This window comes from Arvicanthis niloticus, chromosome 1, assembly GCF_011762505.2.
Source record: "Arvicanthis niloticus isolate mArvNil1 chromosome 1, mArvNil1.pat.X, whole genome shotgun sequence".
NCBI classification, from domain to species: Eukaryota; Metazoa; Chordata; class Mammalia; order Rodentia; family Muridae; genus Arvicanthis; species Arvicanthis niloticus.
In genome coordinates this window covers 152,288,716-152,302,870 of record NC_047658.1, presented here as the reverse complement: position 1 = coordinate 152,302,870, position 14,155 = coordinate 152,288,716, and the positions used below count along the sequence as shown (strand labels likewise).

The 14,155-nt window shown below is 42.8% G+C and overlaps 1 protein-coding gene across 4 annotated transcripts in view; it reads left to right on the top strand.

Moving 5' to 3' along the window:
* Nucleotides 1-14,155, top strand: part of Armh3 (armadillo like helical domain containing 3) — a 167,842-nt gene that overhangs the window by 89,480 nt on the left and 64,207 nt on the right. For all 4 annotated transcript variants that reach the window (XM_034520481.2, XM_076922898.1, XM_076922908.1 and 1 more), the window contains 3 exons: nt 3,259-3,341; nt 4,251-4,377; nt 10,060-10,135. In XM_034520481.2, the coding sequence (XP_034376372.1) occupies nt 3,259-3,341; nt 4,251-4,377; nt 10,060-10,135 (286 nt within the window). The remainder of the gene's footprint in view (nt 1-3,258; nt 3,342-4,250; nt 4,378-10,059; nt 10,136-14,155) is intronic.

Sequence of the window (14,155 nt, the reverse complement as noted above, 5' to 3'; positions counted from 1 at the left end):
AACCCTAGAGAACTTTCTTCCAGACAGGAGTAGAGTACATGAATCAGGGTGCCTGCGTTCTTCGTCTCTACCTCCTTGCTATTTGAGGGGAACCGTGAACCTTTAAAGCAGAAAGAATGTTCTTGTCTGCTGTGTGAGGACTGTGGTATGGCAGGCCTCCATCTGCCGCCTCTGCAGTCAACTCACCTGTCCCTGCTGGTCCAAATCAAAGCACACAACCCTTCTCTAAGAACAGTGAACTTCACACAAAGCACTGGCAGCGTGGGAGAATGGACTTCTTTGCTGACAAAAAAAAGTTGTAATTTTAGAAAATCAATGAAGCCAGTTGTGGTGGAGTGCTCCTGTAATCCCTGTACTTGGTTGGGAAGCACAGGCAGGAAGATTACAAATTCCAGTTTGGCCTGGGCTACCTTGAAATCTTGTCTCTATAACTTAACTAAATTAGGGACTAGAAAAATCACTTCGTAGTTAAGAGAACTTGTTGCACAATCATTTGGAGCTGAGTTCAAATCCCAGTACCACATATCAGGTGTCAAATGCATGCTTATAATCCCAGCTCTGAGAGAGAACTGTAGGCTTTAACTGGTTTCCTCGTTTCCCACTAAGAAGGGTAGTTGGTACAGGGCGAGGCAGGATGGGCACAGGAGTTGAATCTGATTCATGGACAGTGTCCTAGGTCAGTGTTTTCAACCTGTGGATCAACACTCCTTCAGGGGTCAGCTGACGCTTTCATAGAGGGTGCCAAAGACCACTGGAGAACACAGATATTTATGCTATGACTCATAACAGTAGCAAAATTACAGTTTCGAAGTAGCAATGCTATACTTTTTTGGTTGGGAGTCACTGCAGCATGAGGGGCTGCAGTAAAGGACCCGTAGTGTTAGGAGGATGGAACCACTGTCCTCAGTGAATGAGTGCAAGGCAGCTAATTTTTTTTTTTTTTTCAAAAAGGGGTTTAAAGTTGCAAATTTATCCTAGGGACTTGAAAGTACTTTATATGTATCAAGATTGCTTAGTTTGGTCAATCTCTTTCCTGAATGTCAGGCAGAGAAAATTCTTTCTGGTAAATGTTGCTGTGAGTGGACAGAACAAGCTACACTTTTTGTACAACTAGAATACTTAAGATCTTATCCTGCCCCACCCTCCAAGTGGTAGGAGGCTGGAGGTTGTTCATTGGTTAGGAATGGTGGCTGCTCTTGTACAGGACTGGAATTTGGGTCCCAGCACCCAAATTGGACAGTTAACAATTTACCTGTAACTACAGCTACCAGGGATCTGAGGACACAGACACTTATGTGCACATATACACAATGAAAAAAATCTTTAAAAAATTAATGAAAAAGCATTTTTTTTTCTTGTTCTCATACTTGGTATTGAACATAGGTACATGCACACTAAGTAGGTAAGTGTTCTACAATTGAGCTATATTACCAGGACTTGGGGGGCAGTGGTTGGTTGATTTCAAGAAAGAATCTCATTCAGTAACCTATGCTAGCCTGTAACTCATTATACAGCTCAGGTAGCCTAAAATTCACAACAGTCCTTCTGTCTGTTCTCCCACGGCCAACCCTTTAGATACAGGGTCACAGTAAGTCGCCCCTGTAGGCCTAAACTTTGGACCAGCCTGCCTCTGCCCTAGCCTCCAAAGTAGCTGGGATGACAAGCGTGTGCCAGCTTACCTGCCAGGACTTTTCCATCTTTTGATGAGCTGTCTTTCCACAGGGTAGTGGTGCTGCTGTGGGGCCTTCAGTGTGGCTGCCATGTCTGGCAAGCATTCAGATCTCTACGTGGCCCTGCCAGCACTGATGTGTAGGACAGGTGTGAACAGCAGAGTTTAGTAGTGTGAGGTGGAAGGGGCCCTAGCGTTACTTGTATATTGAGAAAGTTTGATGAGGAGATCACCGAGTGGGAGTGGATTTGAGCACTAAGATTGACAGTTTAGCAATCATATCTCTGAGCTTAATTGCTTGTAAGAAGTGGTGAAAAGAAGTAGATGTTTTTAAAACCTTAAATGGGCAGATAAGAAGACGTGCACCTGGGAAGATTAGGGTTGTTTTTTAACATGGTGTCATTTAGTACAGGCTGGATTTCACTCTGTTCCCTCCCACTGAGTCTTTTTGCTTCCCAAGCACTTGCGCCTCTGTTCACAAACTCTGTGTGCTTACCCAGCTCTGCAATCTTCTCTGACATAAAAGACTTGTTAGCTTTCCCCCAATCTTTTTCAAAAGCATATACATGAAAACCATGAAACAGACCCCAAAAAACCCTTCTGGGGACAGGGTAGGAGACCTCCCATTGATGATAGCTGCTATTTTACCAACCTCCTTAAAGAACACTGTTAACTCCTCATAACCTGGCCTTTCCTCTACCACATTTTGGGTTTTTTTTGTTTTGTTTTGTTTTGTTTTTTTGTTTTTGTTTTTTCGAGACAGGGTTTCTCTGTGTAGCCCTGGCTGTCCTGGAACTCACTCTGTAGACCAGGCTGGCCTCGAACTCAGAAATCCGCCTGCCTCTGCCTCCCAAGTGCTGGGATTAAAGGCGTGCGCCACCACTGGCCTGCTGTCTCTACCATGTTTTTAAAACTTGGAAGCTCTCAAAAGCTCATAGGCTCTAAACATAAGTAACAAGGAAAATACTAATTACCCTGATTTGGCCTTTTTTTTTTTCTTTCTGCATATATTGAAATAGCACACTATAACCCGTAAGTTAGTCTAAGTGTTGTATGTTTCTTTTCTGTTTTACTTTTTTTTTTAAGTTATCATACCAAAAAAATGTATTTCTACCTCCTTTGCTGGTTCCTTTCTCCTCATTAAATAGTTTCTTCTACTTTCATGTTACATATATTCTATTAGTCTCTCTTGTTTTCTCACCCCCCACAAACATATCTTCCACTCCTCATAGCCTTTTACTACTATCAGATCACACACACACACACACACATGCACAATTACATGTTAATAATAAAGGAAGGCTTTGGTTGCTGTTTTTATAGAGCTATTCTGCTTTTATTTATTTGATGTTTCATTACATTTACTTATTTGTGTGTGTGTCTGTATGTGGGCACATCCCTGTGCACACATGTATGGAGGTTAGATGACATGTTGTGGGAGCCAGTTCTCTCCTTCTACTATGTGCATCCTGGAGCCACTGCTCATCACACTCAGTGAAGCCACTGAGCCATCATGCTGGGCCTTACTTACTTTTATTGATTATATTGATTATGATTTGAATAATTTGCTGTTGTTTTTTTCTCTAAAGCCTTGATAAACTTGCTGAAGTTCCTTATGTCAAATGAAACCGTACTTTTGGCCAAACACAACATTTTTACATTGGCCCTTATGGTGAGTATTAATAAAAATATTTGTTTTTCTAAAGCCAATATACTAAGGCAGAAATGGGCAGGTTTGTAATAGGAGTCAGGGTCTGGGATCCAAGCTGTATTTTCTTTATGGATTTGTCCTGGGAAGCATGGATACAGGGCACATCTCTATGAACACTGAGTTTGGTTCCAGCTAAGACTCTACTGTACACTTGCAGTCTCTATGTGGGCGAAAAGTAAGCTTTCTAGAGGCCTCTGGGCCAGATAAGTAGTTCTATCATTGTTGCTTGGCTTCTGAAGGGCACATAGAAATGCTTATCTGACTAGTGAATCAGGAGAGAAGGAAGCACCAAACCTTTCAGTTGTCTATACAGCTTATAAATGTTAAGTATTTGGGGGGGATGAAGTCCTGACTTTATAGTATCTGCTAATTGAAGAACCATGCCCAAGATGGCCAATTTTCAGCTCTCAGCATGACAACAAAGTCATGCAGGGTTGAGACTCGTGACAGCACCTATTATAGGGCATTCTTTCTACATGTATAAGTTAGATAAGAATGAAGGTGGAGAATAAGTAAGAAATTTGTTGGTTTTTATCAGTGAATTTTTTTGTTTGTTTGTTTGTTTGTTTTTTGAAACAGGGTTTCTCTGTGTAGTCCTGGCTGTCCTGGAACTCACTTTGTAGACCAGGCTGGCCTCGAACTCAGAAATCCGCCTGCCTCTGCCTCCCAAGTGCTGGGATTAAAGGCTTGCGCCACCACCGCCCAGCTATCAGTGAATTTTTAATAATTGTTTTACAACCAGTTTACAAAGTCCCCCCAAAATAGTATATATCTGGAAACCAATAAGAGATGCCTACAGCATACCACTAGTAATGTTATTCTGATCTTCCCAGCGTAATGCCTGGATAAGGGCTATTGCTTCTTTTTCAGATTGTGAACCTGTTTAATATGTTTATCACATATGGTGACACATTCCTGCCAACCCCCAGCAGCTACGATGAGCTTTACTATGAGATTATCCGCATGCACCAGAGCTTTGACAACCTCTACTCCATGGGTAAGCTCCTGTCTTCTCTTCTTGTCTTTCTCTGCCCCGGTCTGATAAGTAACAAGAAAATGGTACAAGAGATTCACTAGTTGGATAGTACCTTTGTATGATATAGAAATAAATAGATCATAGCCAGGCATGATAGTGAATGATTTTAATTCCAGTACTCAAATGGCAGAGACAGACAGATCTCTGTGAATTCCAGAAACCAACCCGATAGATAGATCCATGGGGTTTCCTGACCATCTAGCCTAGCCTACTTGGTGAGCTTCAGGCCATTGAGAGTCCCCATCTCAAAATACAAGGTGGATAGCATCCTTGAGGAACTACATCCTGCATGCTAGGCAAGTGCTCTTATCTACTGAGCTACAGCCTCATCTCTTTTGTTTCTTTTTTCGATCCTTCTCTTGTTGACCCTTTAAAAAACAAAGCAGAACAAAACAGAAGACTTGCCTCTTCTTGGGATCCTATATTATAAAAGAAGTAGGAGGTAAAATAAATAATAACATATGTTTTAAAAGGGCTAGCAAGGACTTAACTCCTGCAAAGAACTTGGGTTTAGTTACCAGCAAAACATGTCAGTGACTCAAAACCATCTATAACTCCATTTCTAGGAGAATCCAATGCCTTCTGGCCTCTGCAGGCACCTAAGTGTATGCACACGGTATATATAATCTCATACAGGAACAAACCCGTACAGACAAAATGTTTTTTAAAGTGTGTTAAAGGGGACAGGGTGATGAGATGGCTCAGTTGGTAGTAACAATGCTTACTGTACAATTCTCGTTACTCAATTTCAGTCACTGGAATGCATGGTGAAAGGAAAGAACAGATCCCAAAAGTTGTTGTTTGACTCCTACGTGCACATTGTAATTGTACTTCAAGCTAAAGCTGTTATTTATATAGTAAATTATGGAAAACAGAAAAGAAATAACACACTATTAAAGTCATGAAAGAAAGACTAAAGAAATTTACCCCAATTTCAGCTTTAGGCTGAGGATATAATTCCACTGATAGTGCTTTTCCTAGAATGTAGGAAACCCTGGATTCAAGCCCAGCACATCATAGCAGTGTGTGCTGGCACACACCTGTAGTCTCAGCACTCTAGAGGTAGAAGCAGGAGAATCCGAAGTTCAAGGTTATCCTCATTGGCATAAAGAGGTCTAGGCAAATCTGGGCTACAAGAGATCTTGTCTCAAAAAGTAGCAGTAAATTGGCTGGGAAGACAGCTTAGTTGTAAAGTACTTGCCTGGCAAACATAAAGACCTAAGATCGGTCATCAGCTATAGATATAGTATAGTAACTGTGCAATCCCAGTTGGAAAGTTAAATCAGGAGAAATTCAAGTTTAGAGTTTGGGCTACATAAGACTCTGTCTTCAGGAAAAAAACAATAGAAAGCGGGGTTGGGGATATAGCTCAGTTGGTAGAGTGCTTCGTAACATGCAGGAGTTATAGGAGACACTGTCTTGAGGGGTAGGTTTTTAAATTTGTAGTCTTTCTCTCTCTCTCTCTCTCTCTCTCTCTCTCTCTCTCTCTCTCTCTCTCTCTCTCTCTCTGTGTGTGTGTGTGTAAGCCACATGTGTGCAGGTGCCTATGGAGGCCAGAGGCATCGAGTTCCCTGAAACTCGATGTCACAAGAGGTTGTGAGACTCTTGACATGCTGCTAGGAACTGAATCTAGGCCCTCTGGAAGAGCAACATCTGCTCTTAACCATTGAGCCATTTCTCCAGCCCTGCTAAGATGTCTTTAATAAGGCTGTGTGTGGTGGCAAAGACCTTTAATCCCAGTACTTGGGAGGTAGAACAGGCAGATCTCTGTGAGTTTGGGGCTAGCCTGCTCTACAAAGCAAGCCCAAGACAGCCAGGTCTATTAAGTTCTGAGGTGACAAATCAGTTGGTAATGTGCTTACACTACAAGTATGAGGACCAGAGTTCAATTTTCAGTGGGAAGGAAGGGGGTGGGGGTATCTATCGTGATTGAAGTTTAGATCTATTTACTGTGTGTGTGTCCTACCCAAGTACTAGCTATTTCAAATAGAAAGTAGTGATGACAGTTTGAAACTTTCAAATTACATTTTACTGTTCATGCTTTGTTGTTCATCCCAGCCCTTCACCAAACCATCAAAGATGGAGCACACACAAGCATACTCACGCCCACATGTGCACGTGTGCACACTTTTTTTCCCTCTCCCTCCCTCAAATAAATATTTGAAAACAAACCAAAAAATTCTTCAAATAACCCCCTTGAAGTCAGCACAAGAAACCCCAAGGCCATGTTCATGGTACAAAGAGATTAGATCAGAGACTAAGAGACAAGTCAGACAGAGGAAGGGATAGAAGAGAAGAGAAACAAGGGAGAGGGGAGAAAAAGGACAAGGGAAAGAGGGAAGTGATATTTGTCTCAGTGGAGAAAGAACTGCCTCTGTGTGTGTGCTGCTGACTTGGGTCTTCATGCTTGGGCAGCAAGGATTGTACCCACTGAGCCGTCTCCCCAGCCACAGATGTGGCTCACAGGCAAATAGCAATTTATAAAGGGAAAAGGGAAACTGTTGGAAGGAGTTGGTTTGTTTTGATTGTACATGTTACTTAGGGCAGCCAAAAAGGGACTTTTGATTGCTGGACTACATTACTTTGATGGCTGGACCTTGGTCGACAGTCTTAGAGGGAGGAAGTGGCCAAATAAGGAGTAGACCTTGGTAGCTAGCTTTAGGAACATAATCTAACAATTTTGAAAGCAGAAGGGTGCTGGGAAAGGGAAAGTCCTTCTAGACTTTTACACACACACACACACACACACAGTGTAGGAGGAACTAAGGTGGGAGGAGTAAAGGAAGAAGAGGAGGAATAAAGGGGAAGAAGAGGAGTAAAGGAGAGGAAGAGGAGGAGGAGCTAAGGGGGGGATGGAGAAGGAGAGAAGTGGACATGGAGGCTGATGTTCGCTTGTCTGTACCAGTCAAAGGTAGTTGGTATATCTAGGTTGGGTATTGGGTTACACCTCTGATTGTAAGAGTATCTTGTTATTTATCATTACTAAATATATAAGCCTTTGGATAATCTAAGCATTAGAGTCTCATCTGTACCGAGCCCATGTGGTTGGCGGGATGGTCCGGGCACTGCCCAGCCCTGCAGAGACAGCATGGAAAACTGGCAGAGCCATCTCCCATGCTGGTGTCTCATGGGTGGCAGGGCTGGTGTTTCTGGCTGACCGTTTCTAGCTGTGGCATGCACGTGGCCTCTGGTCATGTGGTTGAGCTAGGCAGAGACGCTGCAGCTTAGATAGTTGGCTTGGCTGGCGGCTGATTTTTAAATAATTACTACAACAACACACACCAACAAAACAACTATGAATAATCACAATCACTTGTTTTCTCTGATTCTGAGTTTCCTATTGTTGTGTGACAAGACTTTTGGGGGGCGGAAGGGGAACACAACATACATGTCTGCTCACATCATATAGGAAGCTCAGGATCTACCAAAGTATAGATAACAACAAAATCCAACTTGGTGAGCCAGTTAGTTTTATTAGGGTTACTTATAAGAGAGTGGGTGAAGAGTTACAGGAATGGTAATGACTCAAAGACAGCGTCATCACTAATGTCCACCCCAGCACAGATGACAGCTAACAAAAGCCAGGAACCTGGAACATACTGCACAGCCTGCAGGTAGCTCAGGATTGAAGAATGTCCTTTCTAAGTGACTCTGGTCTAAACCTCTTTCAGGCAGCTCAGCAGGCTTTGCTTCTTCTGGGCAGCTAGTCTACTCTCTTGGGTCTTCTTTGTACTTTGGGCTTATCTAAAGAGACCTTTTGGTTGCTTGGCTTGTTTGAGAGTGACTCTCAGGAACTTGGCTATTAATTCTTGCATGGAGGGACCTGGTGAATCTGGTCAGTTTCAGGGACTTCCTGAAGTGTCTTGAGTAGTTCTTCCTGCTTAAAGAGCTTCTCTGCAGAATGGAATGTTTTGATTTTGGAGGAAACAGTTACATAACACCTATTTCTATGCTATATTATATATAACCTTTGTCCAGTGCCTAACACTTTGTAAACAGTCCACATATTTGCTTCTGTAACCAGTCTTTAATTATATATTTGGGGACTGGGGAGATGGCTCAGTGGGTACAATCCTTGTTGCCCATGCATGGAGGCCTGAGTCAGCAGTACACACATTTAAAAGCCAGTTATGACTGTGGAGATGCTGTGGAGGTGGAGACAAGTAGATCCAAAGCTTGCTTGCTACTAGTTTAGTCAATCAGTGACTTCCAAGTTTAGTAAGAGACCATATATAAAAAAATAAGGTATAGGGACCATCTAGATGGCTTGTCAGGTAATGGAGCTTGCCTCTAAGCCTGACAACCTAAACTTAATCCCTGGAACCCACCCATTAGAAGAAAAAAGTCAACTTCACAAATTGCCTCTGACCTCCATAAGCATGCACTTTAATACTCACACATAAATTAGTAAAAAAAAAAAAAAAAAATTAAAAACGTGCTGAGCGATAGAGGACGAAGTTCATCTCTGTTCTCTATGCACACATGTTCCTATATACATGAATGCACGTGTGCATGCATACAGACAGCAAAAACAAAAACGTAATTAAATGTTTGCTCTCTATTCATCATCCAGGGAGTATTTGTGCTGTTGTGTCTCTTCTAAACGGCATGGTTATAATACCTGTGTGGCCTGAAATCATAGCTGTCAAGGGATATGCTCACTTTTGTATTTCTGTAATCTTTTCTCCCGCTGAGAATGTGTCTGTAAAGGAGAATTTGGTCAGATGGTGAATGTGTTCTATTGATTCATTTTGCAGGTTACCTGTGTAAGCTAGAGAAGCCAAACAGCTTATTCCTTGTTTGAACCATGGTCATTCTCTATCTAGAGAAGTTATTTGTCCTATTTGGCTGGATGTATGACTGGTTTATAAAGATGTGTGTGGAGCAAGAAGGGACACCAGCTCAGCCAGTAGGAGTGCTATGAGTTTAAGGCCAGCCTGGTCTACATAGTTCCATGCTAATCAAGTGTAACCCTTGCCATTAGGGAAATGGTAAACATGGCAACCAGGTTGCCCTCACAATGTCACTCCTATAATAGATACCTGTGATTATGCATGTGTTGTGCAGGCATTTGTGCATAGAGGCCAGGGGTCAATCTCAGGTTATTACAGGGGAGCTGTCCACCTCATCATTTTAAGCAGGGCCTCTCATTGACCTGGGTTTGCCAAGAAGACAAAGCTGACTAGCCAGGAGCAAGCCCCTGGATTCTGTCTGTCTCAGTTTGCCAGTGCTGGAATGACAAACATACGCCCCTAGACCAGGCATTTTTCTATGGGTTTGGGCTCTAACTCAGGTCATCTTGCTCTCACTAGAGAGCAACTGGGCCATCTCCTCATTTTATTTGTATATATGTGAATACAGAAACTAAATTTTGGGGCCTGTTATCAGGGGAGGGGCTAGGAACTGCCTGGGGCAGAAAAGGAGTATTGACTACTTTGATGAAAAGTGAGAAGTCAGAGAAAGAAAAATTCCTGGAGAAAATTGTTGAAAGATTCTAGAAGCCCTCATTTGTTGTCTTTTTAAAAATAAGATTGGCACAGGTTTTGTTTGGTGTTTGTAATCGTGCTATCCTGAGCTGTGTCTTCGATTCTTGTCCTTGGTTTGTGTGGGGAGCTTGACAGAGCTGTCTGCTTTCTCTTACAGTCCTTAGGCTTTCCACCAATGCTGGCCAGTGGAAGGATGCTGCGAGCAAGGTGACACATGCACTGGTGAACATCAGGTAAGGAAGGAAGTTTCTTTCTGAGTTGGTTGCTCATCCCGAGCTTTAGTGCACCTTCCCACGGAGAGTGCTCTAAGCAGGACTACTATTTTAAGCCCTGGTGTCTGTAGGAGTGGAAGAAATTGTCATGCTTGATCAAGAAGCAGGAGTGCAGGAGGCTCTCATTTTGTCATATTGGAATAGCTCAAAGTGCTGGCTGTTTTTGAATTTTCTACCCCAGAGATGGTTGCATGCCCTTTGCAGGCACCTTAGCTGCCAAAGTGTTCTTTATGCATACCCCTAAGTTTTCCTCTGCTCTTCATCAGGGTTTCTTCATGGGGATCTAGAACTTTCACAGTTTACTATAGATAGCTATTTCTATTTGTGGTAAATACAAACAAACAAAGGCCCTAGGGGCTAAGTCATTTTTAGTTCTTTATGAAATAGCAAAACAGAGTGCTGTATATGTTAGGTAAAATTGTGTCAGACTTGGGGTTCACAGGGCCGGGGGAAGCAGTAATCCCTCAGGAATACGTGGGTCTGTAAGTGAGGAGGGAAAGGGCTGCACGTTAGATCTCAGTCTGGCTTTCTCCCATTGCTTCCTCCCTTTGTTCCTAGGATTTTCCTTTTTCTCAACTGTTATTAAGTTGTTTCTGCAAACAATCAAGAAGGTAATGTTGATTAAAAGAGGCAAAACCAGCAGATGGGGAACTTGATTTGGCTCCAGATGTAAGGCTTGCCAGACAGTCCAATAATAGCAATGTGTATTTACAACTTTGTATAGATTCTAATGTGTGAGAGAGCAGGGGTGTGGTGTTTATTGCTATTTTTCTTTTAAAGTAAAATGTCTCATCTCTGCAGTGATTTACTACAGTGTGTCACATCTGGGAATAAAAGGCAAGCTGTGAAATGTGTGTGTTAGGTGGGCTGGGCCAAGGGAGCATGGGGTGAGATGTGCTAACAAGACACAGTGAGGAAGGTTGGACTGCCTGCCTATACCCAGAGACATTTGCAGCAAACACAATTTTATAAATCTCACCAATAAATGCAGCTCTGCATCTAGCAGTCAAGACACTGTCATGAGTCTGTATAATAGATGTCTGTTTCTAAAAGAATTTGGCATTACAAACTCTTCTTCCACATACCCCTTTATGACCTAAGGGCAGTAAGACAGACATGGATGTTTGAATGCAGCATCAGGTCTGGGCTAGTGTATAACGTACATAAGAATAGAGTGTATGTTATTTATTTATCATATATTTACACAGGCTCTTCAGGCAGCTCTTTTTCATCTGGGGCTCGTTTGCTTTCATCTTCTACTTTGTTGCTTTTGCTTTCAATGATTTCTGCCTTGGCTGCTGTCCTTATTCTTCCCAGGGGCCACCAGGCAGCTGGTTTAAGTCCCCTGCCTTCTCTGAATAACTGAAAGAATCAGGCTGAGCCTGGAAAAGATGCCTATCAGCATGGTTGCTTCTCTCCTTTCATTCCAGTTCTCAAACTGGGCTTCCTGCAGAGAATAAGCACATCCATTTCACTATTGCTAATTAAGTATTTGGCTGAAGAAGCAAAGACCCGTTCACCTTCCTCAAGAGATTATTGGAAAGATGTGTGGGAACCTTATCACACTAAATCCAGACCAAGAGCACGTATGATGAAACTAAGAACAGTACACCCTTGCTCCTTACTGACATCTCTTTTCCCTTACTAAATGTCAGGCTTGGGATGTTCTTCCAAAAGCTTTTTTTCTAATCTTTTAATCTTCAAGTTCTGTAGAGTATAATATATGCTGCTTAAAACGTCCTTGTTTTTGCCTCTTGAAACAGATCCTCACGTAGCTTTGAGCCCGCAGGGACCTCCTGCTCGATCTATTACTGAAGTGCTGGGATTACACATGCTTGTCACCACGCCTTCCTCAAAATACACTTTACCAGGAAATAGACTAACTCTTAAAGATTAAAGAATGACTTTTGGAAGACCCTGCTTTTGTTATGTGGCAAAGTGTGAGCCCAGCCTCTTCCTTTCAGGATGTAATGCTCCAGGTCCGCAGACATGCCTTATGCTGTTCTGTCTTTCTCTACGGGCTAGAAGGCATGGGGTGAACCAGCTAGAGAAGCTGCCGCTACTGTTTGCTACATGATCTTGAGCAAATTACCTTCTCTGGACCTCTTCTACCACCTGGGAAATAGGGATGATGATACCGGCCTTAGCTCCTGATAAACTATAAAATTGTAGCCATTTCATATAGAATGTTCTCAAGTTTCATACATCTTATAAGATTCCAGAATCTCTTTCCTTCTCTTAGGCCAACAAATATTTTCCTGGTATTTATTTACCATATTTTATCTGTTCATTTGTTGATGGATACTTATTGTTGCCTTTTTGGTTTTGTATATGATGCTTCTATGAGTACAAGTTGTGTTTGGGAGCTTGCTTTTAGATCAGTATGGTGCTGCATACGGATAACATTAGCACTTAGGAGGTGGAGGTAAGTAGGTGGATCGGCATTTCCAGGCCATCTTGGGTTACATAGCAAGGTTCTCTGAAAGGCTAATGAGGTCCTGCTTTCACTTCTTTGGGGCATAGGCCCAGATGAGGAGTTGCTGATTCATATGGTAATTCTGTGTTTAGGGTGGTTTTGTTTGTTTTGAAGAATTGCCATGCTGATTTTAGGTTTCTTTCTTATGTTACATGTATGTACAGCATATGTGTGCCTGGTGACCCTGGAGGACAGAAGAAGGTATTGAATCTTTTAGATCTGGATTATAGATAGTTATGAATCACCATGTGGGTGCTAAGAATTGAACTTGGGTCCTGGAAAAAGCAACAATTGCTTTTAACTGCTGAGCCATTTGTCTACACACACACCCCTTCCTTAACTTTGAGATAGGGTTTGACTATGTACCCTGGTTGGTCTAGAAGTCAATAGTAGACAAGGCATGCCCCAACTCAGATCCTCTTACCTTTACCTGATGAGTGCTGGATTAGTGGTATGTACCACTGCACTTTGTGGGTAAAAGTGGCTGGAGAACCTCAGAGAGGGTTCCTCTAGGTTGGAAGTTTGGCCCGACTGCTCACTAAAGGCCTCTCCACAACTTCTCACGGCTCGGCCCCAAACACGAGAAAGTCCTTGGGTTTCCAAAATGGGTTTATTGGCATGACGGATGGTGGATGGATCTGGATGCACCCCACCCCCAAAACCCAGGGCAGACCTGAGTTAAATGGGAAGGGAAAGAGGGGGGAGGGGCTGGGGAGGACACCCTCTGGCCTTCAGGTACCTCATTAGTCTGTAAATCTCTCTAGGGCCTGAGGCCTGTTTATCAGCCCTCCACCTGTGTCCTACCTGACTGAAGGGTGCGGGTTGAATGGAGATTAGACAGCACTTTGCCTTTATTTTGAAGCTTGTTTAGTAATTCCTAGCTACCTCTTATTTCTGTTCTGTGAAAATTAAAATGTTTTGGGTTTCCTTGTAGATGGACATTGATGGCTTTGAATGAGAATGATCAGGGAAGTTGTGTCATTTTCTGTAGTTATATATTGGGGGAAGAAAAAAAGGCAGGACTGAGCCAGGATTCCCTGCTCGTCTGTCTTTTTCTTCCAGTTTGTGATGCACATCTGTGACATTGGGTGGCTGAAAAAACAAGAGCCTAGGTCAGCAATCCCACCACTGGTCTCCAGGAGATTACCATGGAGTAAGGCTTAGTCGGAGAATTGTGGTGTGCACAATTTCTTTTAGCTGTTTCTAAAGGCTATTTGTGCTGATGTGTACATGAGAAGGATTTCTAAGGCAGCGTGATCAAACTCATATCACCTGTCTTAGAATGTTATTTGATATCCCCAGGAAGAGACGAGTTGAAGGCCAAGGTTCACATGACAGTGTAAAGCTGTGTCTTTGGGCCTCCTGGCATTTGGTAGGTCTAATGACTACCCTTACTTAGAGCCTCCCCAACAGACGGGGAGCAGCAGAAAGACCACACAGACCTTTCTGTTCTGTGGAGCTTGGGTTTTGACAGTGGGGGTTAAAATATCTCCACAAGCATGGAG